We start from the raw sequence: 27,672 nt of genomic DNA, 5'->3' as shown, positions 1-27,672 counted from the left end.
ATCACATTTGATCACATTTTGATCATAACTAGAAGTGTCACTTGTCATTCCAACAAAGATGTCCCTGCAACCCAATTCTTTTCTAATTTGACAAATTTGACATCTTTGACAAAAAGGAGAATAAGGGTCCTGATAGATAACACAACTCTAGCTTGGTAGCATAAATAATGTCACAATTAAAACCAAACTAGGAGAACACAAAGAGAAAGGGATTTTTAAACTGTAGCATGTCAAAGTGAATCACGGAAGTACTGACTTGTAATTGGAAGAAACCTTAAAGATTATCTAATTCAACTTCCCTTTTTTTTTAAACAGAGGAAATAGAGACCTCAAGAAATAAATTGACATGCCAAGGTCATATGGGAAGTGGCCACATCGGGATTTAAGTCCAGATTCTCTGACTCCAAATCCACCAACCTCTCTTTCCATGTGGCCTCCCTCACCTAACAATGGTTCTCCTATAGCTATAAGGATTCTTGAGTTTTCTTGTGCAAAATATTTGTGCTTTTCTGAAAAGGTCTGAGCTTGTAAATATAAACTTTAGTATAAAGAGGCAAATTTATTTACAGACATAACACTTCTGGTTTTGTTAGTAATCAGAGGAACCAAAGTCAAAGAGCTAGAAAGCTGTCTGGATTGCTCATTCTTTGTCCTTTAAAACACATTGTTTGAGCTCCTTTGGTTTTTGTCTACATGAGCTGATTGATGCTTTTGTGAATAAGCAATAGGAATAAACAAGCTATTCTACTTTTAGGAAACCAATTTAGTAAAAGAACAAAGTCACAGGACAGATCAATCAGTGTGACTGCTTACATTACAAAAGGACTTTCCACTTTATAAAAGGATTTACCAAAGGGCTGCTTTACATGGAGAACTCTCTCATATTAGATGCTGATTTTTAGACATGCAGGTTGTTCCGTCATTTCAATTGTGACCAACCATTCATGACCCCATCTGGGGTTTTCTTGGCAAAGATACTGGAGTGGTTTACCATTTCCTTCTCCAGTGGATCCATTTTGTCAAGCAATCTGAGGTTAAGTGACCTACCCAGGGTCACACAGTTAGGAAGTGTCTGAGCCTGGGTTTGAATTCAGGTCTTCCTGACTCCAGGCCCAGTGCTCTATCCACCGAGCCACTGACTGCCTTCAGACTTCATATGTTTTGTAAAATAACTTCATAACTTAACTTTATTTTGACTCTTCAAATGCAAAGCAAATGAGAGCAAATTGAAAATGTTCAATTCATTGTTAGTAATATCTTTTAAATGTTTTTCTTTCATTTTAATTTTTTTTACAGGTATGGAACAAAACTAAAAAATGAAAAGTGGAAGAATACTTCCCCCTCAGAGTCAGCAAATTATTTTAAATTTCTCCTTGTTAACACTTTTATAAGACTGGAATTTTAACTGGACACTGTGCAAGTAATATTCCAGTCAAAATTTCTGTTGCTAGGTGGCACAGAGGATAGAGTATTAGACTTAGAGTCAGGAACAGCTGAGTTCAAATCCTGCCTCAGACATTTATTAACGATGTGACCCTGGGCAAATCATTTAAACTCTCTCAGCCTCAGTTTCTTCATCTGCAAAATGAGGATAATAATAGCACTTACTTCCCAGGACTGTTGTAAAGATAAAATGAGATATTTACAGTGTGTTTTGCAAGCTTTTTTGTTGTCTGTCCTTTGTTCTCAAAGAGGACCAAAACATCAGGAAGGTGATACCATGACTCCACGGAAACCTCAAAGCACTATTCAAATTCTAGCTATTATTATAGAAGAAATTACATTCAATTGCTATTGGGAAATTTTACAAAAGTCATTTCTGAGAATGTAGGGATAGGAAAGGGAAAGAGAGAACCAACCTCCTTCCCCCAGGCACAGACTTATTTACTATTCCTCTCTACTGCAGTGATATTTTATTTTCTTAGCCATTTAATTATGCTCCAGGAAAATGTAAGCTCCTTGAGTTCAGGGACCATATTTCATCTCTATCTTTGCATCCCGTGAACCTAGTATAGTGTCTGAAATATAGTTGGTACTTAGAGTATACATACTGAGTAAATTGAATTCTGGTACTTTTTCAAACTGATTGTAAATATTTAATAACATTGCTGGGAATCATGATTGCAATAATCACATCCTAAATTTTGTCTCCTGGAATCCAAAGTTGAGGTTACCAGTGACTGCTACCATTGGTAGGAGTAGTGCTATCAGTGAGATAATAAATCTATCTCATACCTCTAAAAATCAGTGATATCAGGGTATATGGTCATTCACCTCAGCTTAGGAATTCATGTTTACCTTTCCATTTTCCCTAAAATGTGGATTTGCTAAATTTAGAAAAATACTATAGGGGGATAAAGAAAAAAAAAACCCTCTGCTCTACAAATATGCATACTTATTTGTATGTAACTAATTTGAATGAATGGGGGAAAAAACACTGCTTATGCCTTTACATGTGTTATGCACTAGGGATACAACTATAGTCCCTGACTTTGTTTGTTATAGAAAGGTTGATGGTAATAATATTCTAAGTAGTTCATTCAAGTTATGGTAATTATGGGTAATAAAATTTCATTTTAATACATTGTCAGTGTGTTAGTGTTCCAATGTAGTCTTCCAATTTCTGAAGTTTGACTACATTAAAAAAAAGTTTTATTTTCCTTAGGTAAATGATTGGAAAATATCATGCACAGAGTGCAAAACTATTTGTAAAGGAATCACTAATAGGTATTCGCAATTCCTTAATGAATAAATAAATATTTCATCTTTCCAATGATTTCTAATTAGTTGAAGTCCTGGATTTTTTCCCCCAAATTAACCAATATTGCTGAAGGACAACTACTTTGTTATTATAACATTCAATTAGCTATATGTGCAAATGTGTCTTGCTTTGAGAAAAAAAGATATGTAAAAGGTGAAACCTATAAAACTGATATTTAGGAAAATACATTTTATGGAATATAATATCACAGTTTCTTTAAATACTGAAGCATACTAGTTATTTAATATAGAATTGTATTTAACATAGTTTGAATTATTCACATCTATAAATGAATATGACAATATAGGTAATCATGAAATTGTATTACAGAGAACAAAGATGGATATTTTAACTTTTTCACTTTCTATAAAAAATTTAAACGTGAAAAACATTTAATTTTTAAGAATTTTTTTAAAACTAGTTTTTCTATGTCATTAACTGATCAATATTTATTTTAAAATTCATGAGCAATGGAGACAGCATTTTTTGTGAATCAGGATGTATCAGATCTTAAAATCATTCCATTATTCATTTATTTTTCACCTATACTTAATGTATATTACATAGCTGCTCTATAGAGTCAAAGTCCAACCTTGTCTGAAAATATTCAAGTTTATCTTCTAATCTCTATCTTTGATTTCTTATAAGTTGTCACTAAAAGCAAGGAAAAAGTATATTAAAAAAATTTGGGGAGTTAAGGGAATTAAGGAATATTATGGGAGGCCATTTTCTTTCCAGAAAAGGAGAGGATAAATGAAATTATCTTCAGTAATTATTAATGTATGAAATTTCTTGCTAGATTAGGGAGTCAAACTTTTTGGGGTCACGTATCCTTTTAGTCATCTGATAAAACTTATGGACATCTTCTGAGAATAATGTTTTTAAGTATGTAGCATTACAAAAATAACCAATTATAATGAAATATAATTATCAAATTAGTAAGCATTATGTAAAAAAGTTCTAGAAAGACCTAGAACAAAAACACTCCTGCAATATAACAGTAGACATTGATTTAGACATTTGGAATAATTATCTTACTAAAACTATGTTTTAAATGAAATGTGTTTGGGCAAAAAAGAACTCCAGGAGTGTTAGTATCTTTCAGGTAAAAATTAATTGCAAATGAAATTATTTCTTTCAAATCAATGTCTACTGTTATATTGCAGGAATGTTTCTCTTCTAGGTCTTTGTCTAGAACTTTTCTACGTAACTCTTACTAAAACAAATCCTATTGCCAATTGGAGGGGAAAGTCACAAATCACATACCTATGGGATAACAATACAGAATCCAAATGCTCCAAATAATGTCAGAAAAATGTCATTTGAACTACAAAGTACTTAGGAGTCCAGACTTTTCATGTAGTCATAACCCCTCCTTTGTGCCCTTTTTATTCTAGCTATGTGCTTATGTAGATGGCGCTGAAAGAATTGAAAGTACAAAATGAAAGATTGTTTCCTGACTTGAGGTCTACCTACCCCCGATACTCTCAGATTATATCGACTTTAAAAAGAAATATTTGGAGGAAATACTTCTTAAGAGGGAACAGTTCTGAAATGGCCTTTGACTCAATGTGGATACTTCCATTGTAGGTATTATAGCAAAATTGGAAGTTACAAACTTCTTCCCCTAAGAATGAAAAGGAGGGGTAGGAATACAACAGTATAATACAAATCTAAATGTCAATTAACTGATGTTCAAGAGAATACTTCTTTCTTTTTTTTTTTTTTTTTGCTTTTTGGAGGGCAGTTGGGGTTAAGTGACTTGCCCAAGGTCACACGGCTATTTTCTATGATAAGGGGCTGAGGCCAGATCTGAACCCAAGTCCTCCTTGACTCCAGGACCAGTGCCCTATTAACTGTGCCACCTAGTCGCCCCGAGAATAACTATTTCAACTGGGTTCATCCTGACTAATTATAAGTGAAATTAAATAAATTTCAATTAGAAGAAGAAAAACCAAAATGTAAAACTTCAGCTAAATTGTTGTTAGATGAAAGATTTAAGAATATGAAGTCCTTTAGGAACTGTTTCATTTATTTTTCTCTTCTTTCCTTTTTTTTCTTTTCCTTTCTCTTGGCACCAAGTATAATACACTGAAGGAAGTGGATGCTTAATAAATGCTTAGATGAATGAATGAAGTTATGTGGATGAAAGCTAATGGGGTATTAAAGATATAGAATCTTTTAACTCTATGTAGCTATGCAATGCTCGTCAGAACATCAGTCATACAAATGATTTGGTGTAAGGGTAGGGATCAAAGGTTCTTTTTAGAGCCATTCTCAGACTGAGTTACTCTAAAAGAATCATTCTGGTAGAACTTGTAAATGTTTTATCCCTGAAGATTTTAAATGACACAAGTCTATTTGAAGTTTGATGTCCTCTTATTTGGAGCAGTAATGGGAAAGAATATTCCTAAAGATCCCACTTGGACCTATAATTCTATGCAAAAACCACAAGCAAAAACATTATCATTGACAAACATAACAATAACAACTTCCTTTAACAGTCTACCCTCATGTTAAAAAAAAAAAAGTCGTTCTTTTCCATTGGTTTTGTTGTTAAGTCCAGTTGTTTGTCCATGCATTACAAATGTATCTGAGGATAATATCTTATTAATATTAATTGCTTTCTTTTAAAGTTAACATGCTAGTAACCCCAAAGTCATCTAGATGTATACGAATGTCAGTATATTTGTCTATGTATATGTATGTGAATGTGTGTTTGTATACTCCTTATGTCAGTGAAAGCAGTCATTATTAATTTAGGAAAATATTAGAGAATCTATCAATTTTGGCCTAATGAACCTGTGGCTCAGAAAAGTAGCAAGTGTCATATGCTATACTTAGAAAGGTTGTATTTTATGGTTTTTAGCTTATAAAACTAAGTTTTTTTAAAAAAATTAGAAAACATCTTGCTCTGTATTGCTTTGTAACAAATGTCTAACAAAATTTTATCCAGTATTTCAAGTTACTAGAGCTTTCTAGTATTCATATTCATTCTTTCTATGACCATAATAAGGTGCTAGTGATAATGTGGAAGTTGTTTTTTCTAGTAAAATCACATGATTGGATTAGAAATAATTAATCCCTATCTCATTAAACATTTTTTCACTTCTATATTGCTCTTGATCAAATGAAATTGTTTTTCCTTCGGTTTTGGCAGGGCTCTAAAGCACACTTGTGTTTCTTAAGAGACTAGGAGGATAGCAGCTTTAAATATAAGAAAATATATAATTATTTCCTTGCAATAAGTGAATATGCATTTTAATACCCACTGCATTGATTAGTTTTATTTTGAACGATAGCACATTGCAGATCCCTCTCCTGGTATTTGCCCAGTAAAAATTCATTACAATGGATGACCTCTTCTTTTATGGCGGACGAGGGACATTAATTAATAAGCCGTCTTGTTCTGTTTTCCAAAATATCACAGGAACAAAGCAAATTCTTTTGGGATGAGTGGGCAGAGATGACTAACTGTACTTGTATATATTTATAGAAGAAAATAGATTCCCAGAAGCCAACCAGAAAATACGAATGGAGCATACTGTAGACAAGTTTGCATTTTCCCCTCATTTACACAGAATAAAACTTGATTTCAAAATAACCAGAGGCAAAAATGATGAGAAAGTAGACTGCATATACAAAGATTAAATTTGTTCTGATAAGTACTTGAGGTGTTTAAGAGGAAAGAAATCCATGATTTTAAGCCAAACTGACTTACAACTTTCAGTGAAAGACTGACAAATGTATGCAATGGTTTTTTACCCGCTGTGGGAAAAGCTAACTTTTAACATCACTTAGTTACGTCACTTTTTACAATACAAGAAAAAAAGGAAGAAAGATGAATTATTAATTTTTAAAATTACCCAGCAATTCCATTGCATCATCTTCATTGTCAATATCTTCTTCTGTTACAGATGGTGTGGGACTGTGGATGGATTCAAAAGAATCTTGGGATAACATTGCAGCTAGAAGCTTCTTATGTTGTTGTTGCTGCTGTTTTAATCCTTTACTCTTGGGCTCCATCTTTAAGCTGGGAGAAAATTTATATATAATTTATTTATCTAGAAGATAGATTTAAGACATAATTTAAGAAAAATCATAACTTGATTAAAAGATGTTATATCCATTGTTTTGCAACACAATTTTACAGAAGTGTTTTTAAAAAGTCAAATGGGGGCAGCTAGGTGGCATAGTGAATAGAGCACCAGCCCTGGAGTCAGGAGGACCTGTGTTTAAATCCAACCTCAGACTCTTAACACTTATTAGCCATGTGACTTTGGGCAAGTCCCTTAACCCCAATAGCCCTGCCTTCCCCCCTGCAAAAGTAAAAAAAAAAATTAGTCAAATAAATTTCCCATTGAAAATGGGGAAAGGGGGCAGCCAGGAAGCACAGCGAGTAAGAGCACTGGCCCCAGTGTCGGGATGATCTGGGGATTGAATCTGGGCTCAGACACTTAGCACCCACCCACAAACACCTGGCCATGTAACCTTGAGCAAGTTCCTTAACCCCAACTGCTTTAAAAAAAAATAGAAAGAAAGAAAGAAAATGGGAAAAAAGCTCATTTCTTCATTTGAAAACAATTCTTACAATCCAGATCAAGATGGTTTACCTTTCAGAACTTTGTTAGTAATATAACAATGTATCCTATATTTGGATATTTGTGTATTGTACCAGGTAGCAATCGTGATGGATAAATATGGAGTACTTCTGGTATATAGAGTGGAAGCATAAGGCAAGAACTCAAGGACATACAAAAAAAATTAGGGTCATCGAGGAGGTCTAATTACTTGTCAGCAAACAAGGATTTATTAAGTATTGACTGTATGTAAGGTATTATGCTAAGTGCTAGAAGTACAAAGAAAGGCATTAAAAAATAGCCCCTGATCTAAAGAAATTGACATCCTAATGGGGGATAAAACATGCAAACTATGATCAAACAGGAGATAAACTACAGTTTAGTACAAAGGGAAGATTTTGAATTTAGAATTTGATTTAGAATTTGAGCTGGTTCTTGAAGGGAGCCTGGGAAGCTAGGAGGCAGAGTTACATAAGAGAGGATAGCATTGCAGGTATGGTGGGAGAACCATTGGAAAGGCAGGGAGTCAAGAGGTGGAATTTTGGTCAAGCACAAGGAACAAAGACAGGGTCATCAAAGGGTTTATAAAGCTTAATAAACATGTAAAGTAAAGAATACTGCAAAGATAGGAAAGGTTAGGCTGTGAAGGTTTAAAAAAGTCAAATGGAATATTTTATATGTGATCCTGGACGTTACAGAGGGATGTGGAGTTTATTGAGTAAGAGAGCAACACAGTCAGACTATGTTAGGAAAATCATTTTGGCAACTGAGTGGAACACTGACTAGAGTGGCAAAGGTTTGGGGTGAGTAGACCAATGAGATAGCTCCTGCAGTAGTCCAAGCATGAGATGATGAGGACCTTAACCAGGGTAAAGTCGAGGCTAATGCCAAGGTCATTAGCTTCACTATCATCTAAGAGGTATTTTTGCTCATTGTTCTTTTACAGATGGTCGTTTGTCAGGTTTCCTGGTTTGCTTTAGGATCAGGGTTGGATTTTCTTGGGACTAAACTAGACCTCAAGTGATATGACAGACGCTATTGACAAGACCAATGAAATCCTTTCATCTCTAGGACATGTGCTTAACTAATCACTGAATTAAGGAACATGTTTCTTTTTTAGCATTTAATACTGTAAGATACCTATCCAACCTGCCCCTACCTAGAACTCTCTCACACAACCCTATGTATGTATGATAGAATGAAAATGATTTTGACACTGTCAACAAGCATTTATTAAATGTTTACCACATGCTAGTTAGAGAAATGATTGATTACTAATAACCAATGATTTAGGGAGATCGAAAGTTCCCACTTTTTCCATAATCTTCATTTCAATGTTCAGTCTCTTGAAGGACATTACTGATACAGAGATTAAATTAGTTTTCCTCAATCTGTTAGACCCCACCCAACTTTCTACTCAGATTTGGATGAGGATAAATTCTTTGTTTAAATTGCCCAAGATTCGGGATAATGTAGAAGAAAAGACATAATCAAAGTTCATTAGAATATGTTCCCCCCTCATTGTAATATTCATTCTCTTTCATTACTTGTTAACCCAACAGTTGATTGCCACCCTAAGGAAAATCCCTCTTCCAAGGGCATATAAACTGTAAGCCCACTCCCATGATTGTCTTTGTCATTTGAGAGTTCCACTGACCTATTTTTATTAAAATACTGGTAATATTAATAAAACAACTAATTACCCAGAAATTATTTCTCTCAAAAAATGTTAAATGTCATACTAGGCTCTGAATGAGTAAAAACTCTCTCTCTTTCTGTACATATATACATATATGCATGGGTATACACATGAATTTAATATACTATAATATGACATATTATATTACACACACAGACATGCGCACACTTTTTCCTCCTTGGACAACTAGGTGGTACAGTAAATAGGGTGCTGGGCCTAGTGTCAAGAAGAATCATCTTTTTGAGTTCAAATCTGGTCTTAGACACTTTCAAGCTCTGTGAGCCTGGATAAGTCACTTAACCTCATTTACCTCAATTTCCTCATCTGTAAAATGACCTAGAGGAGGAAATAGCAAAAGATTCCAGTATCTTTGTCAAGAAAACCCCAACTGGGGTCACAAAGAGTCAGAGATGATTGAAACAAGTGAACAACAACCATATCTATTTCATTACGTAGCACAGTGCTTTGCATATAGTGATTAATAAATTTCATTCTGAAAACCATTTTGCAGTAATAGAAGGTAGGTAATCAGTAATTAAATATAGAACTAACGAAATGTACTTTTTCATGCAGCAATCTATTTTTATAGGAATGTGTTCAAGTTCAATTTCTATTTCTAACAACTCATAGTAAAATTGAAATATATATTTTAAATGGTCTTTTGACAAAAGCAACACTTTACCTTTTTAGAAGACTAACAGTGGGAAAGATCATATGTGAACTCAGAAATCTATTATAAAAACATTAATCTGTATAGGATATTAATTCCCAAATCCAGCTTCAGATTCCATGTATATATTCTTTTCCTTCAAAATGTACCTAGTTGGGGTAGCTAGGTAGCACAGTGAATAGAGCACTGGCCCTGGAGTCAGGAGGACCTGAGTTCAAATGTGACCGCAGACACTTAACACTTCCTAGCCTTGTGACCTTGGGCAAGTCACTTAACCCTAATTGCCCTGCCCTCCCCCCTCCAAAAATAAGCAAAATATACCTAGCTGTCTACAAATATTTATACTATTCTTGAATATCTCTTCAGCTTACTAGAACATAGGATCAAGAATTTAGAAATTAGAAGACCATTTAGACCAACTCTGTTATTTTACAGATGCAGAAAGGGCTAGACCTAGAGAGGTTCAGTGGAAGATCTTAGATTTTAAACCCAGGTCCTTTGATTCCGTTCCACCACTGTACCAGATATATTGTAGGCTTTGTAATGTCACTAATTCAGTCCATCAATAAGTATTTTGTTGTTGTTATTGTTCAGTTATTTCAGTTACTCTTTGTGACCCCATTTGAGGTTTTCTTGGTAAAGACACTAGAGTAGTTTGTCATTTCCTTCTCCAGCTCATTTTACAGATAAGGAACTGAGGCAAACAAGGTTAAGTGGGATTTGCCCAGGGTTACCTAGCTAGTTTGTCAGAGGCTAGATTTGAACTCAGGAAGATGAGTCTTTGTGGCATCATGCACAGCGCTCTACCCACCGCACTAACTAGCTGCTAGAGGGCATTTACCCGATGTTTATTAGTGCTAACTATGTGCGAGGCATTGTGATAAGTTCTGAGAATTTAGAGAAATCAGGGAAAAGTCCTTGTCTTCAAAATCTCATATTCTAATAGTGGAAGCAACATGTAAATAACTAGGAAAAATACAAGATATATACAAGGGAGATAAAAAGTAATCTTAAAGGGGAAAATCCTAGCAGTTGGGAAGAAGAGAAAGGCATCCTTCAGATGCAGAATTTGAGCTGATTTCTGAAGGGAGCTGGAGGAGGTAATAGGTAAAGATGTGGAGGGAGAGAATTCTATCAGGGAGAGAATTCTATAGCCAGTGAAAAGGCACAGACACAGGAGTTGAAGTATCTGGACAAAAGAACAGAAAATAAGCCAGTATAGTTAGAATATTGATTGTGTTGAGAAGTATGAGAGGAGTATGTACAAGGGAAGGGAAGGGGGGAAAGTACCCTAAGAGTCAATTAGAGGACTCTTTAATTGATCTTGGAGGTACTAGACAGCCAGTGTACTTTATTGACTACAGGATGACATAGTCAGATCCAGGCTTTAAAAAAAACCCAACACATTGGCAGCTGAGTGGAGGATAGATTGAAGTGGGGAGATAGTTGAGGAAGAGAGAATGATTAGAAACCCATTACAATAGTCCAGTCAAGAGGTCATTAAGACTAAACAAGGGTGTGGCTGTCTGAGCAAACAGAAGTGGACATAAATGAAAGATGATATGTAGAAACAACAAAATTTGACAACCATACTGTATGTGAATTGAGTTCAGTGAGGAATCAATGACAACACCAAAGTCCCAGGCCTGTGTTAATGGGAAGATGGTGGCACCAACATATAACAGTAAAAGAAAATGACAACAATAGAGAAGACAGGAAGGGGAGGGTTTTTGAAAAACAATTGTGAGTTTTTATTTGGTCATATTTAACTTGAGATGTTTACAGGAAATTCTGAGAAATCCAAAAGGCAGTTGGTAAAGCAAAACTATAGCTCAGGAGAGAGATTAGGGCTGGGTAAATGGATCTGAGAATCACATGCATAGTGATAATAATTGAGCCCATAAGAGCTGATGAGATCTCCAAAGCAGATAGTATGTTGAAAAATGGGAAGAGGGCCTGGGGCAAAGCCTTGAGGGAATGCTATTTTTCATGGTTACTTCTATCACCTGCACCAAGCTCAATTTTGCACTTAGTAGATAACTAACCAATATTTATTTAATTGCATAGAACTACAGGTCTTTTGTAAGGGGAAACAAAATATTTAATGATGATTTGAGTGAAGCAAAGGAGAAGGGAAACATGGATCTTTCTTATATCATATGAATTCTGCTATTCATCAACCAATCCTTGGGCCCATGCCCAATGGCAGTGGTATAAAACAACCCCAGAGAATATTTCTACTATATTCAATTTACAATAATCATTTGCTTTCTTTAAAAAAAAACATCCTCTTGCTGACAAAACAGAATGGTATCTACTTTCTATTGTCACCAATAGAGTGATCAAATGATTTGGTCAGTCAGGTATACTGATGGGGCAATATTTTTATAACCTTCTTATCATAAATGCTTCCTGTCATAAAGATATAAACACAGTAAAGAATACATCATGTTACATGGGAACATTTTATTTAAATGACTCCTGAATATCCTAATTAGAGGCAAAGTTAAAAGCTTTCAACTTGTCAAAAATGTCTTCATCAGCATACTCGAAAGCAAATTCTTAGTACTTCTCGAGAAAAAGATGGCACTATTGCATTGCTTAACTATAAAGAGAAGTATTTGAGACATGTGAGGTACAACTCCTAATGTTTCGAGATTTTATAGTAACAATCAGTTTAAAAAGTCTTCCTTATTTAATTCACCTATCAAAATTCATCCTAAATTCATTTTAAATTTTTGTCAGAAAAGTTATTCCAGAATTACTAAATGAGCCACTGGTAGATTAAGGGTAGCAAATTGATGCAATAAATAGAGATCTTGCCCTAGAGTCAGGAACATCTGCATTCAGTTCCAACTTCATACATTTAAGAGCTGGGTGACTTTGGTCAAGTCATTTTATCTGTTTGCCTCAGTTTCCCTCATCTATAAAATGCAGATACTAATAGCATCTACCTCCCAAGGTTGCTATGAGGATCAAGTGAAATGATAATTGTAAAGGACTTAGTACAATGTTTGGCACATAGTAAGTACTATATGAATGTTAGCTATGATGATGATGATGATGGCGATGATGATGATGATGATGATGATGGTGATGATGTCTCTGCTATAGTAAGTATATGTAACCCACATACACATACATATAGGCACACAAATCCATGCTCAAGTAAGCGGTCACAATAAGGAAATTGCAACAGGAACCATTGCCTAGTTATAGATAAGTAAATTATTATTTTTCTTGCCTCATATGTCTCCTTTTGATTTTAACAAATATCAAGCAATTTGTTGGCAAAGGAGATCAGACTTCTATTTCATTTTTAAATTTAGATTTCTCATTTGTAACCACTTCCATTTTTTAAATTGTATATGCACAAACTCATTACAACACTAATGTAATATAGAAAGTCAATTCATCATTTCTATAGTATTTTGGGAGATTATTCACATTTTAATGAGGTGATTACAGAAGCTTCATTATACTTTCAAGACTTGACAAGCCTATTTAACACCTCCTGTTGGAACTTATTAAGCAATTCTAGGAAATCTATTACCCTGAGCTATTGCGAAGTCTAATTAAACTATTCAGATTAAACTTATATTAAAGGCATCTTTATTTATTAACATTGAAGATGTGAGTGCTTATTTTAAAAAATTAAAGGTACAACAAAGGTCCACACAGGTACAGATAGCCTATGATGCTGAAACTATTCAGTGACATCTGACCCAATTTGAGCAACATTCTACATTTTGTACCATAGGCATAAAAATGTCATATAAGTAATCATAGAACTAGGATTGTGTGATCAAAAGTCTTGATTTTACAAATGAGAAAACAGAGGTTCTGAGCATTTTAAAATTTATTTTATTTTTAAAATTTTTATTTATTTTGTTCTGAGCATTTAAGGGACTTGCCCATGGTTATGTTCTAATTAGTGGCACAACTGCATCTTGACCTTGGATTTTCTGGTTTTCAGTCTTGTTGGTCTTTAATACTATTTTTTATGTCTTCTTCCTTTCTCCTTCTTTCTCCTCAGTTTCCCTACCCCTTTGTCTACTCTCTTATTAATTCCCATTTAAAATATTTCTCCTCATGCCTCATCCTTGCCAGAACTACCCATGGACATTATTTTTGCTTAATGGTCGTACTTGAAGATATAAAAGCTGATGTTGTCCTACCCCTCTAATAACATTACATAGTAATGTAGAGAGAAAATATTAGAGAATCTTAGACAATGGAGAGATGTAGGAGCATACAATTATAACTTTTTTCAGAAAAAAATAAGCCCAAGTTTCTATTTTATTTGTAACATCCCAATATCACTGTCACTTATTTAATCTTTAATTATTTTGTCAAAACATATGCACACCATTCCATCAATGTACAATGACTATGCTACATGGAAGTGAAAACTATTGGGGAAGCAATGCAAATTTTCAGATGAGTAAGCAGAAAGTCAGAGTAATTAAACAATCTTCTAGACCTACACAGTAAGTGTAGGAGCCAGGATTCACATTCAGATTTTAACTCATTTTGTGTGTGTTTCCTGAACCCCTTTGCCAGGCTAGCAAAATCTATGAATCCCTCCTCAGATTATTGTTTTTAAATTAATAAATTAAAATACATAAGATTACAAAGTAAGCCAATTATAGTAGAATAAAAATATATTTCCCCCATCCAAATTTATGGATCCCCTGAAATCTATCTATGGTTCTTGGGGCTCTGTAGGTCCCAAGTCAGGAACTCCTGGACCAGTTCATCTATGAGGTCTCTTCTAACTTTGATAGTCTTTGTCTCTGTGAAATGTCACATTGGAAAGTTGCATTCTCTCTTTTGGGACAGTATGATGTTATTCAACCAATTACTCAAAAATATTTCAAAATACAAATCATTACTCAACCATCAGGCTGCAATTGTATATCACTGAAAACATTTGTTTCTCCTTTCTTCATGAGTAATCAACTGATATCATCACATCCACTTAAATTTAATGGATTTAATTTAAATTTAAATTACCACACAATTTAAATACCACTAATGTTCAAGGATCATACATTCATCAAACTTTGGGGATCTTTGCTACACATTCAGTGGTGAGACATTCTGCTTCGCAATATCTTTATCAACAAATGTACCTTGAGATAAGTTGTTTTTATTATATTGGAGATAAGAAAAATGTCACTAAATGCAGTTCATTATAATTCCTTAAATTTTGAAAACCAAAATATGAAACCATAAATGACATTCTTTCCATTTTGGTCATTTTAGCAAGTTCTCACCTCTTCCTTCAATCAATAGGTTAATACTTGCAGTTCAACCACAACAATACAGTAAGTGATTGCTGTATATAAGTCATTGTGCCAAATGCTGTCCTTCAAAGAGCTTATATTCTATTGAGGGAATTCAACAAGTATACAAATATTGTAATTAAAGCAGAATAAAAATTAAAGACACAGAGCACTAATAACAGGAGAGGTCAGGAAAGACTACATGGACATGGTACCTGATTCAAACCTTGAAGCAAGACAAGTAACCAGAAAGGGAGATATTTATTGTCAATATTGTAGATGTGAGAGATGGAATTTTGGGCTCAGAGAATGGTCAAATTTATCTGGAATGAAGAACTCATAAAATGAATGAATAAGATGGATACATGAGTGAATGAAAAAAAGTATCTATTAAGCACTTACTTTGTACCCAAAACTGTATTAAGTGCTAAGGATACAAATGTAAAACTGAAGAAAAGGGTAGAAGTATAAATCTGGATTAGAATACTTGAGGGGAAAAATTTAAAATTAAGAACTTCAAATACCTCTTCAAGGTCAAGGCTTTCTAGTTGTCAACTGCTAGTCTAGGATATATGAAAGTTTTCCCCTTTTCTGGAAAAGAATCTAGAAGTTGGGGTGATGGTATGCTTGTCACAGTAATCACCATGGTGAGGGAAGAAACACAAGAACTTAAATGGTTTTCATGGATGAATTAGATTAATGAGATGACCACATTCAAAGTACAAAGAAATATTCATTTTTTTATTTAATACTACAAAGTTAATGTCTATCAGTATATAAAATTAAAGGGCTGGTCTGTTTCACAAGTAAGGTATTAAAAATAAAAATACCCTTATTGACAGCTGGAATTGATCTGACATTTCACAAAAGGAGGGCAAATGGATTTTTAAAAATTATTTTCTTCTATTCCACGCAAGCCACTTTAACTTTTTAAATAATGTAAAAGTCATTTTTCGTGGAAATGGGATCCATTTTCTTTATGCCTGAAGTACATTAATGAGCAGTCTGAAAATTTTTCATCTCCAGCCAAGTGATAAGTGAGAGAAAAGAATTACCAAAAGCTATTTCACTGTAGTGAATATAATTTTCTCCTTGAGGAAGGATAGTTATTGGTTGTAAGCTTCTAAATTTGACATGGGGGGAAAACATGAAAAATGGCAGAACTATACATGAAAAGAACTTGTTTATGGTAACAAGTGAAGCAACTTTCTAGTGAGAAATTTACTTAGTCCATGTCAAATCTTTTTTTAACTATCTAAAGTAAATGAGATGAGTAGAAATTTTGAATTTTTTTCTGACCTGTAATAGTTAAAAACATATTTAAGGTAGGTTTAAAAAATTCCTAATGTTATAGAACATGTAAATAAGATATCCATATATACACCATGCTTCTGCTGCTGCTGTTGCTACTGATACTACTACTACAGTAAATTAACATCCTATCCCATTCTCTAACTTGGCCATCTCCTTTTCATCTATTCTGCTTGTCATTTATTCTTACTGCTCTCTCCTGACCCCCACCATGCAATTGCCTCTTTTTGTTCTGGCAACAGTAATCCAATCCAAATTATCACTGTTTCTGGAGAAAATGTTAATACTTATCTCCAGGTCTCCACTTACCACCATTCCTACTTCCTAAACTACCGTTCCCTATGCAGCACTAATTTATACATATTATTTCTCCTTGTGAGAATGTCATATCTTAAGGACAGAGACTATCTTGCTTTCATATCTGTATCCCCAGAAATTAGTACACAATGTTTAGAACATAGTAAATATTTTGTAAATGCTTTCATTCATTCAACAAGCATTTACCAGACATCTGCTCTGGGTTGGGCCCTAAAACATCTCACATTTACATAGTGCTTTGCAGTTTATAAAGCATACATTCTAAAGTCAGACAATGCCACTGAGGTTTGAAACCAAAGCACCAATTTATTCACCTCATCAAATCCTTTCCTCTCCATCTGTTTCACCCCTTTTAATTATGGGGCTTTCCTTTATTTATCTACCAAATGATAGCTCTTCACTAATTTATCATAATCAAGAAAGGTTTTAATAGTTCACTTCTTTTAGAGAATAAAAACATATTCACTGAAGGAATATTTTTTCTACATCTTTTCATTTCTCTTAGAATGTTGAATTTTTTCATATCTGAGGAGAGAATCATTTATTAGCAACACAGTCCATAATATTAAAATAGAGCAATATTTGAAGTACATTGAGGATAACATAAATCAAAATGGAATATAGGAATGAATTAGGTCACCAGATATAGACAAGCCAGCTTCTTGTTTAATGAAGATAGTAGTCATTATGCTGGAAATGCCCAATCTTACCTTCCTGCAGGGCTAGTGGTGCTGTCTTCACTTCCCCACTGTTCATTTTTACTTCTGGGAATTGGAGGTTGCAACATTTCAGCAGCAAGTGGATCGGCATCATTTTCTTCTCGACCAACCCATTCTCCAATCACCCGAGGTCTCAGGAGAGTTGAGTTAAAAGTCATTGTATCCTAAACAAGAAAAAAATCATTAATTCCAAATTGCTAGCTCATATATATGAAAAAGAGGGGAAATGCTCTATGTATCTACCTATACATAATGATACCTTCTCCTCTCCCACTACAAATTTATTTATAGCTGAAATATTATCCCTTTATATCTATGTTATTTTGTACTAAATACTAAAAGTCATGTAACATGAGGAACATTGAAAAATAAATTTGTATTTATAATAATAAAATAATGTCACATAATATTGAAGTAATTTATTCATGATATTGAAATACTACATTTTATAACAGAGGTCACATATAATATCTTAGTACTACTTTAGATGGATATCACAAATTAGGCAAGGATATGGGCCAAGAATTAAACAAGAGGATGAAGGTAGCCTGAATTCCCTTTATGAAATGGAAATGCTCCTTCCATCATCCCCAACATCTCTCCAAAACAAAAGGCCACCTATCCAATACTAATATTCTAACAGTGCAATTGTATGACTTGGAACCAGGGAACAATAGGAACTCTGAAGAATTATAACTGAATATCACTCAGACAGTAGTGGAGAGGATGAGAGCAGGCTGCAACCCATAAACAAGGAACTACGAAGAAGAAAGAGTATATAAAAAAAAGCATGGCAGCAAAGAAATATACCATTAAGATGAAGATGGATGGATCCTGAAGTTAGAACAAAGCATAAGTGATAGACAACTCATGTGTTACATGGATATCTTCATGGTGTAAAAAGAAAACTAGTGAAGTCCTTCTGAGCAGTAGGTATAGACTTTTTGGTAAATTTAGTGGAGGACATGAGGCCAACACAGGTTGGGCAGTGATTTGTATCACTGGAGGCACCATCCACATTGATGATATCAGAGATTCAGAACATTATTTGAATATTATGGGGAAAATATAGGTAGACAAATTCTAGGAGTAAAATTTCACTCACAGAATGTGAGTATGAATTAAGAAACAATTAATCTCACTGAACTTCTTTTAGTAACGTTCCCAAGTGAACAGCAAAAATTAATACAGTACTATAGCATTTAGATGTAAAATTATGTAGTCAATTAACTGCTTTGAAATCCATCTATGGTGATATTTATCCTCTACCATCTAATTATGGAATATAAGCATAGTCAGAATAAATTAAAGCTTATTAAAAATGCTAAGGACAACGAAAAGCTTTTTAAGATATGTTCACAGAAAAAAAGACAAAGGAGATGAAAACTCATTGAGACAGATGGTGGCATGCTAACAGAAAACAAAACTATACAACTCTTATTTTGTTTCCATCTTATCCATAAAAATTGAATGTTATTCAGAATGGAAAGTCTAGAGAACATATGGTTAGGAAGAAACCGAAGCCCAGGATTAGTGTGGAGCTCTAAAGTAAATTCCAAAGTACTGGTTTAGATAAATGACATTCAAAAGTGCTGAAAATACTAATGATATCACTAATAGGAAAAGTAAAGAATGGGAGAGGTACCTGAAAAATGCAGTCAAGCAAATACTGTCTAGATTATTTTTTAAAAAGGAAAAACTATAGATTCTTAACTGGCTGAAAGTTAAGTTACAGCATAGATTATCAAATATTTGATTTATGTACATTGGTAATTAGAGCATGGTAATTACCAGAGGTCTTTGCATATTAATGAAAACAACTCTAAAGAAACTAATATTATTTTCTTGCCATTTTTTATTAGACCTGGAGACAAGATAAAGTTTATCAATGGAATATATATGATTTTAGCATTTGACAAAGTCTCTGACAAGAGAGTTGAGGACACATTATGGAGAAATAAGCTATATAATAATACAGTTACATGGATTCATAACCAGTCACATGACTATAGAAAAGTATATTGAATCAATAGTCCATTGTGTGGAACTAGGGAGTAGAATTTTGTTGTGCATTGCTTTTAAGCTTAGTTGATAATAGAATATCAATTGAAAAATAAATTATAAAGATAGCAGAGTAGAGGAAACATTACAATGGAGCTCTTCCAATATTCTCCTCCAATAATTTTAAAATGATGCCTTAAATAAAATTCTGTTGTGATAAAGCCAAAATTAATTGGAAAATACATAATCTAATTCTAAAGAAGGAGTTAAAGAACAAATCTTAGAAAGAATCAATAATTTCATTAAAGAGAATGACAACAATGAGACATGACAAATTTGTGGGGTACAGCTTAAGCAGTACTTATGGGGAAATTATGTCTCTAAATGTGTTTTTCAATAAAAGAAAGAAAGAATAGAATGTAGAAAAAGAAGAAATCAAAAATCCCCAATCAAACATCAAAATGGAAAATTTGAAAATCAAAGAGAGAGCACAGACCAATATCTTATACCATTTACTTAGATAAGATCAAAATGGATACATGACCTAGATATAAACAGAAATATTACAAAAAGAAAATTTGAAGAACATAGAATACATTACCTATCAGACTTGTGGAGGGGTAAACAATTAATGAAAACATAAGAGAGTATTGTGAGGTACAAAATGGATCATTTCAATCATACTGAATTAAAAGGTTTTTGTACAAATAAAACAAATATAGCCAAGATTAGAAGGACAGCAGAAAATTAGGGGAAAAAAACTTTTATAGACAGATTCTCAGATAAAGTTCTCATATGTCAAATATATGAAAAAATTAGTCAAATCTATAAGAATAAAAGTCATTCCCCAATTGCTAAATGGTCAAAGGACATGAACAGGCAGCTTTCTAGTGAAGAAATAAAAACAATTTATAGTCACATGAAAAAATTGCTCTAAATTGTTATTTATTAGAGAAATGCAAATTGAAACAACCTTGAGATATCATTTTACACCTACCAGATTGGCTAAAATGACTGAAGGGGAAAGTGACAAATGTTGGAGAGGATGTGGAAAAATTGGTATACTAATTCACTGTTGATGGAATTTTGACCTGATCCAACTTTTTTGGAGAACAATCTGGAATTATGCCCAAAGACTTATTGAACTGTGTATACCCTTTAACTCAGCTATATCACTAGTAGGTCTGTTTCACAAGATGATTAGGGAAAAAGTAGAAAAACCCCCTAAAATATTTGTAGTAGCTCTCTTTGTGGGGGTAAAGAACTAGAAATTGTGGGAATGCCTGTCAATTGGGGAATGGCTGAATAAGTTGTGGTATATGATCATGATGGTACTATAAGAAACAATAAGTTTAGCTGCGTGACCTTGGGCAAGTCACTTAACCCCAATTGCCCTGCCTTCCTCCCTCCAAACAAAAGCAAAAAAATGATAAGCTCAATGATCTTAAAAAATATACATAGACTTGAAAGAAATAATGAAAATTAAAATGAGCAGAACCAAGATAATGTATACAATAACAATATTTTTAAGAACAACTTTGAACAAGTTTGACTAAGTCATTTTTACTATTAGAAATACCCAAATTAACTACAAAGAACATATAAAGGAAGACACTGTCTTCATCCAGAGAAAGAATTGATTTATAGAAGCATGTATGAATGATTTTATACACACACACACACACACACACACACACACACACATACACACACTTGTGTCTAATGACAGTCATCTCTAGGGTGGGATGGAGGGAAGAAAAAAGAAAATTACCTAATAACTTTATTATATATGTAAAAGGAATAAGAAGTTTTAAATAATAGATTTGTAGTTTCATGTATGAACATCTTTTCTTTTTCCTATTCTATACTTTTATGCAAATGCTTATTTTATTTCCTAAGTTCAGAACAAAATTATTTAAATTTTAAAAAATCAAAGAGAGATTAATAAAATTGAAAGAAAAAACTAATAAAAAAAAACCAAGACTGGTTTTATTAAAAAAAAAAAGTAGAGATAAACCATTAGTTAATTTGATTTTTTACAAAGAAAGAAAATGAAATTACCCATATAAAAATGAAAAAGGTCAATGGATCACCAATAAAGAAGAAATTAAAGCAATTATTAGGAGTTATTTTTCCCAATTATTTGCCAGTAAAACTTAGAATCTAAGTAAAATGGATGAATATTTACAAAAATATAAACTGCCCAAATGAACAGAAAACAATGAATACTTAAATAACACTATCTTAGAAAAAGTAATCAAATAAGCCATAAATCAAATCCTTAAGTAAAAAGTCCCAGGACCAAATGGTTTTACAAAAATAAATTCTACCAAACATTTAAGAATACTTAATTCCAATATTACATATTCTATTTGAAAAAAAAATAGGTAAAGGTGGCATCATACCAAATTTCTTTTTTGATTCAAATATGGTTTTAATATCTAAGTCAGAAAGAACAAAAAGAAAGAAAATTATAGACCATTTTTCTTAAATAAAATTAATTAATAAATCAGAGATTTATTAAATAATATAGATATAGTTTACCTAGATTTTAGGTAAGCATTTGATAAGGTTTCGCCTTCTATTTTCATGTACAAGATGGAGGGAAGTAGGTCAGATGATAGTAGATTTAGGTGAATTTGGAACCAGCTGATCTATTGGATTCAAAGAGCATACATTAATGGTTCCATCGCCTAGTAAGGAGATCATAGATGGAGGGCCTCAGAGAGCAATACTTGGACCTGTACTGTTTAAGATGTTTATCAGTAATTTGATTAAAGGTTCAGAACATACATTCATCAAATTTATAGCTGACATAAATGGGGTAAAGATAGCTAATGCATTAGATAACAAACTAAAGATCCATAAAGATATCACTAGACTAGAATATTAAGGACAAAGTAATAGATGAAATGCAATAGTTATAAAGATGACTTCAAAGTATCAATTTCTCAAGTAGATTAGAGAGCTATTGCTAGAAAACAGTTCATCTAGACATGTCATAGACTTTTTATTAGAATACAAGCTAAATGGAAGTCAACAATAAGATATTCAATTAAATTCAACAAGTATAAATATATATATACATGTGTATGTATGTATATACATATGTGTGTATACACACACACACATATATATATATTTGTGCCTACAGTATACAAGATACTATGCTAATTACTAGAGATTCAATGACTAAAATGAAATATTCCCTGTCCTCTGGGTGTTTGTATTCTACTAGAAAGATATAGCATATATTAAGAGAAATTAAAACAAAATAATTTCAGGAGGGATAGAGTACTTAAAACTAGTATAGAGTAAAGGATGTCAGCAAAGGATTAATGTAGGAGATGATACCTGTGCTGAGCCATGAAGGTATCTAGGAATTTTAACAGGCAAAGATGAAGAGGGAGAATATTCTAGGCATTTGGGACATATTACCTTTGCTAAGGCAAGCAGATAGATGATATTTGGAGAATAACTAGAAGACCAACTTACTTAAAATCTAGAGTATAATTATATAAAACATCTGATAGTTTTGTTAGGAGCTAGGTGGTACAAGGCTTTAAATATCTGGATGAAGAATATATACTTTATACTGGTAGTAATGGGGAAAATGAAGGTGGTATACAGTCAGACTTATGATTTAACAAAAATTACTTTGTCAGCCATGCAGAAGATGGATTGGAAAGGGGGGTGGTGGTGGTAATAAGAGCCTGATCCAGGGTAATGGCTATATGACCAATGAGAAGGGATGGATATGAAAGATGTAGAGGTGGATTAAATAAAATGTTAGATCTCACTGGATATTGGGGTGGAGGTAGGAGTGCTAAGGAACAGGAAGAATCAAGAAAGATCCCAGAGATTTTGTGTTTGGCAGGATGGTAATACCCCTAGTAAAAATGGGAATTTTTCCATTGAGGAGAAGACAGTTTATATAATAAAAATTTTGAGATGATGAAATATCATATAGATGTGTCTAGTAGGCAGGAGAAATATAGCATTTCACTTTATAAGAAAGATGAGTGCTAGGTTTGGAAGTTACCTTACATTGAAACTTACATGGACCATTGAAACTGTTAGAAACATACTCAGGCTAGGAAAAAACAATATTTATTGGAAAGCCAGTAAGTTTTCTTTATCTTTATTTTATATTTATTCTTTCCTGAATAAATGGGTAGTCTCTTCAAAAGACTACAGAGAATCAGACAAATATAAGCCCCTTTATGATGCTTCCATTTGAATTTCTTGCCTTGTTCCTCCCTTCAGAACTGGAATTGGTTCCAACTTTTCTGGTTTACAATCTTTCTGACCTGCCCATGATATACTCCCACCAACATGAACTACATGAATCCTATGATCGGATAATGAGGCTCTAATTCTGTGTGGGGTGTATCAGCTATTATGCATAAGGCTAGTTAAGCATGTGAGTTAATAAAAAGTTGCTGACCATCCTTTGACCCTAGCCTGTCTAAGCCAGCTTAACCCAGGCCTCTTCCTAGGGAAAATTTACAGATTTCTTCTAGCTATATGATTGGATAGGGTGCTCTACTCTTCCTCCCTCATCCTGATTTATACCTTACTGCACATCCTGGGCAACATCCATTGTTCCTATAGAACTTGTGGAAACTAAACTGTCAACATTTCTCACAAAACCACAAAAGGTAATGAGTTATAAGAAAGAGAGGGAGTGAAGTAGGGATGGAGGGGGAAAGAGGGAGAGAGAAGAAAGAAAAGAAGGAGGAGGAGGAGAACAAGAATAGTTGAGGAAAGGAGAAGAGAGGAGAGAAGGAATAGGAGGGGAGGAGAGAGGGAAGAAGGGAAGGGAGAGGAAGGGAAAAAATGAAGAGAGGAAAGGGGGGAAAGGAGAGGAGAGAAAAAGGGAAAGGAGGGGAGAGGAGAGGGTCCAGGTAAGAGCTTAAGGAATCAAGAAGGCTTATTAGGACATAAATATTGATATAAGAAAGGAAAATGAGAAAGAATAGTCAGATCAGTATGAGGTGGAAACTAGAACAGAGATATGCCACAGAAACCAAGGGAAGAAAGAGAATATAGGAAGGGGGATGGTCAAAAACATGAAAAGCTTTAGACAGCTCAGGTAGAAAGAACACTGAGGAAAAAAGTAATTAGAATGCTAAGAGATCATTGATAGCCTTAGGGTAACCATTTTATTTAAATGTAAAAGCAGATGCAATCTTCAGCTGCATTAACTGAAGCATAGTGTCTTCACTATGGAGTGACTGGAGGAAAGGGGATGACAGTTCTACTGAGGTCTGCTCTCTTCAACTGAGATCTGAAGTATTGAGGTCAGTTAGTTTCTTGGTGGAACACTTTTAAAAGAACTATGATGAGTTGGAGACTTTAATCCCCAAAATCAAGAGAAATTAATAAAATTAAAAGAAAATCACTGAACTAATAAATTAAAATAAGAGCTGGTTTTACGAAAACAAAATAGATGAACCATTGGTTAATTTGATTTAAAAAGAAAGAACAAAACCAAATTACCAGTATCAAAAATGAAAAGGGTGAATTCACTACCAATAAAAAGGAAATTGAAGCATTAATTAGCAGCTATTTTGCTCAAATGTATACAAATAAATCTGACAATCTTAGTGAAATGGATGAATATTTAAAAAAATATATAATTTTTCCCAACAGAAGAGGAAATGTAATACTTTACCCCATTTTAGAAAAAGAAACTGAACAATCCATCCACGAACTTCCTAATAAAAAAATTTCCACAGCCATATGGATTTACAAGTGAATTCTACCAAATATTTAAAGAAAAATTAATTTAAATGCTACATAAACTATTTGGGAAAATAGGCAAAGAAGGACTCTTACCAGATTCCTTTTATGACACAAGTATGGTGCTAATATCTATACCAGTAAGAGTCAAAACAGAGAAAGAAAACTGTACAATTTTCCTAATTAATATTGATGCAAAAATGTTAAACAAAATAATAGCAAGGAGATTACAGCAACATATCAAAAGGATCATACACTATGATCAGGTCAGATAGGACTGGTTCAATATAAGGAAAACTATCAGTATAATTGACCATATCAAAAACAAAACCAACAGAAATCATATGATTATCTCAAAAGATGTAGAAAAAGCTTTTGACAAAATACAGTACCCATTCCTTTTCAAAACTCTAGAGAGCATAGGAATAAATGGAGCTTTCCTGAAAATGATAAGGAATATCTATTTAAGAAAATTAGAAAGCATTATCTGTAATGGATATAAGCAAGAAGGCTTCCTAATAAGATCATGGGTGAAGCAAGGATGTCCATTATCACCATTATTATTCATTATCATACTAGAAATATTAGCTTGAACAATAAGAGAAGACAAAGAAATTGAAGAAATTAGAATAGGCAATGAGGAAATAAAACCATCACTCTTTGCAGATGATGTGGTAATATACTTTAAGAATCCTTGAGATTTGACTAAAAAACTATTTGAAATAATTAATAACTTCAGCAGAGTTGCAGGATACAAAATAGACCAACATAAATGCTCAGCATTTCTATATATTATCAATAAAAGCATCAAGAAATAGAAAGAGGAATTCCATTTACAATAACTGCAGACTATATAAAATGCTTGGGAGTCTGCCTGTCAAAACAGACCCAGGAACTATGTATACACAATTACCAAACACTTTTCACACAAAGTCAGATTTAAACATTTGGAAAAATATTAATTCTTCATGTGTAGGACAAGCCATTATAATAAAATGCAATCTACCTAAATTAATCTACTTATTCATGCCATACCAATAAAATTACCAAAAATTATTTTATAGAGCTGGAAAAAAAACAATAGGAGAATTCATCTGGAAGAACAAAAGGTCAAGAATACTGGGGGGATCAATTAAAATAAATGTAAAGGAAGTTGGCCTAGCTATACCAGATCCCAGACAGTGTTATAAAGTGGCAATTATTGAACCAATCTTGTACTGGCTAAGAAATAGAATGGTGAATCAGTAGAATAGATTAGGTACACAATATACTATAGTAAATAACCATAGTAATTTCTTGCTTGATAGACACAAATATTCAAGCTTTGGGGACAGAACTCTTTTTTTTTTTTTACTAAAACTGATCAGAAAACTGGAAAATATTATAGCAGAACCTAGGTATAGACCAACATCTCAAATTCTATTCCAAGATAAGTTCAAAATGGGTACATGATTTGGACATAAGGGGTGATACCAGGAGCAATTTAGAAGAGCAAGGAATAGTTTACTTGTCAAATCTATGGATAATGTAGGAATTTAAGACAAATAAGATATAGAAAAAACTTATGGATCATTAAATGGATCATTATGATTCTATATAATTTAAAAGTTTTTGCACAAAGAAGAACAACGCAATGAAAATTAGAAGGAAAGCAGAAAACTCTACGTGTGTGTGTGTGTGTGTGTGTGTGTGTGTAGGGGGGATTATAGCAAATAACTGATCAAAGACTCATTTCTCAAATATATAGAGAATGGAATAAAATTTATAAGCATAAAAGTCCCAACAGATAAATGGTCAATAGATATAAATAAGCAGCTTTCAGATAGACATTAAAATTCTCTCTAGTCATATGAAAAAATATTCTAAATCACTATTGACTAGAGAAATGCAAATTAAACCAACACTGAGGTACCATCTCACACCCATCAGATTGGCTAATATGATAAAAAAGGAAAATGATAAATGTTGGAGGGATGCAGGAAAACTGGAACATTAATGCACTTTTGGTGGAGTTGTGAACTGATCCAACCATTCTGGAGAACAATTTGGAACTTTGCCCAAATGGCTACAAAGTTGTGCACAGCCTTTGATCCAGCTATATCTGTATCCTAAAGAGATACCAAAAAGTGTGGAAAGAACCTATTTTTAAAAAAATAATCATAGCAGCTCTTTTTGTGCAGGCTAAGAATTGAAAGTTGAGGGAATGCCCACCAATTTGGAAATGGTTGAACAATTTGTGGTATATGATTATAATAGATTATTATTGTGCTATAAGAAATGTCATGCAGGATGATTTCAGGAGAAAAAAAAACACCCAGAAAGACTTCCATGAACTGATAGTAAGTGAAGTAAGCAGAAGAGTATTAGCAATATTGTATGATGAACAATATGACTTAGCTATTCTCAGCAGTATAATGATCCAAGATACTCCCCAAGGACTCAAGATGAAAAATGCTATCCATCTCTAGAGAAAGAACTGATGTCATCCAAATACAGATTGAAACATACTATTTTCACTCTTTTCTTTTTCTTTCTCTCCCTTCCCTTGTTCTCGTTCTCTCTCTCTCTCTCTCTCTCTCT

At 33.4% G+C, this 27,672-nt stretch overlaps 1 protein-coding gene across 1 annotated transcript in view; it reads right to left on the bottom strand.

The window, feature by feature from the left end:
* CUNH8orf34 (chromosome unknown C8orf34 homolog) overlaps positions 1 to 27,672 on the bottom strand; it is a 375,736-nt gene that overhangs the window by 212,630 nt on the left and 135,434 nt on the right. The window contains exons 6-7 of the mRNA XM_069100085.1: positions 17,338 to 17,510; positions 6,628 to 6,794 (exon numbers count right to left, since the gene is read on the bottom strand). Coding sequence (XP_068956186.1) covers positions 6,628 to 6,794; positions 17,338 to 17,510 — 340 coding nt within the window. The remainder of the gene's footprint in view (positions 1 to 6,627; positions 6,795 to 17,337; positions 17,511 to 27,672) is intronic.

Source organism: Petaurus breviceps, unplaced genomic scaffold (genome assembly GCF_028583685.1).
Source record: "Petaurus breviceps papuanus isolate PSGF00001 unplaced genomic scaffold, PetGlider_PUasm1.0 38, whole genome shotgun sequence".
Taxonomy (NCBI): Eukaryota; Metazoa; Chordata; class Mammalia; order Diprotodontia; family Petauridae; genus Petaurus; species Petaurus breviceps.
The sequence above is the reverse complement of the archived record's forward strand: the minus strand, read 5'-3'. Positions and strand labels throughout refer to the sequence as shown.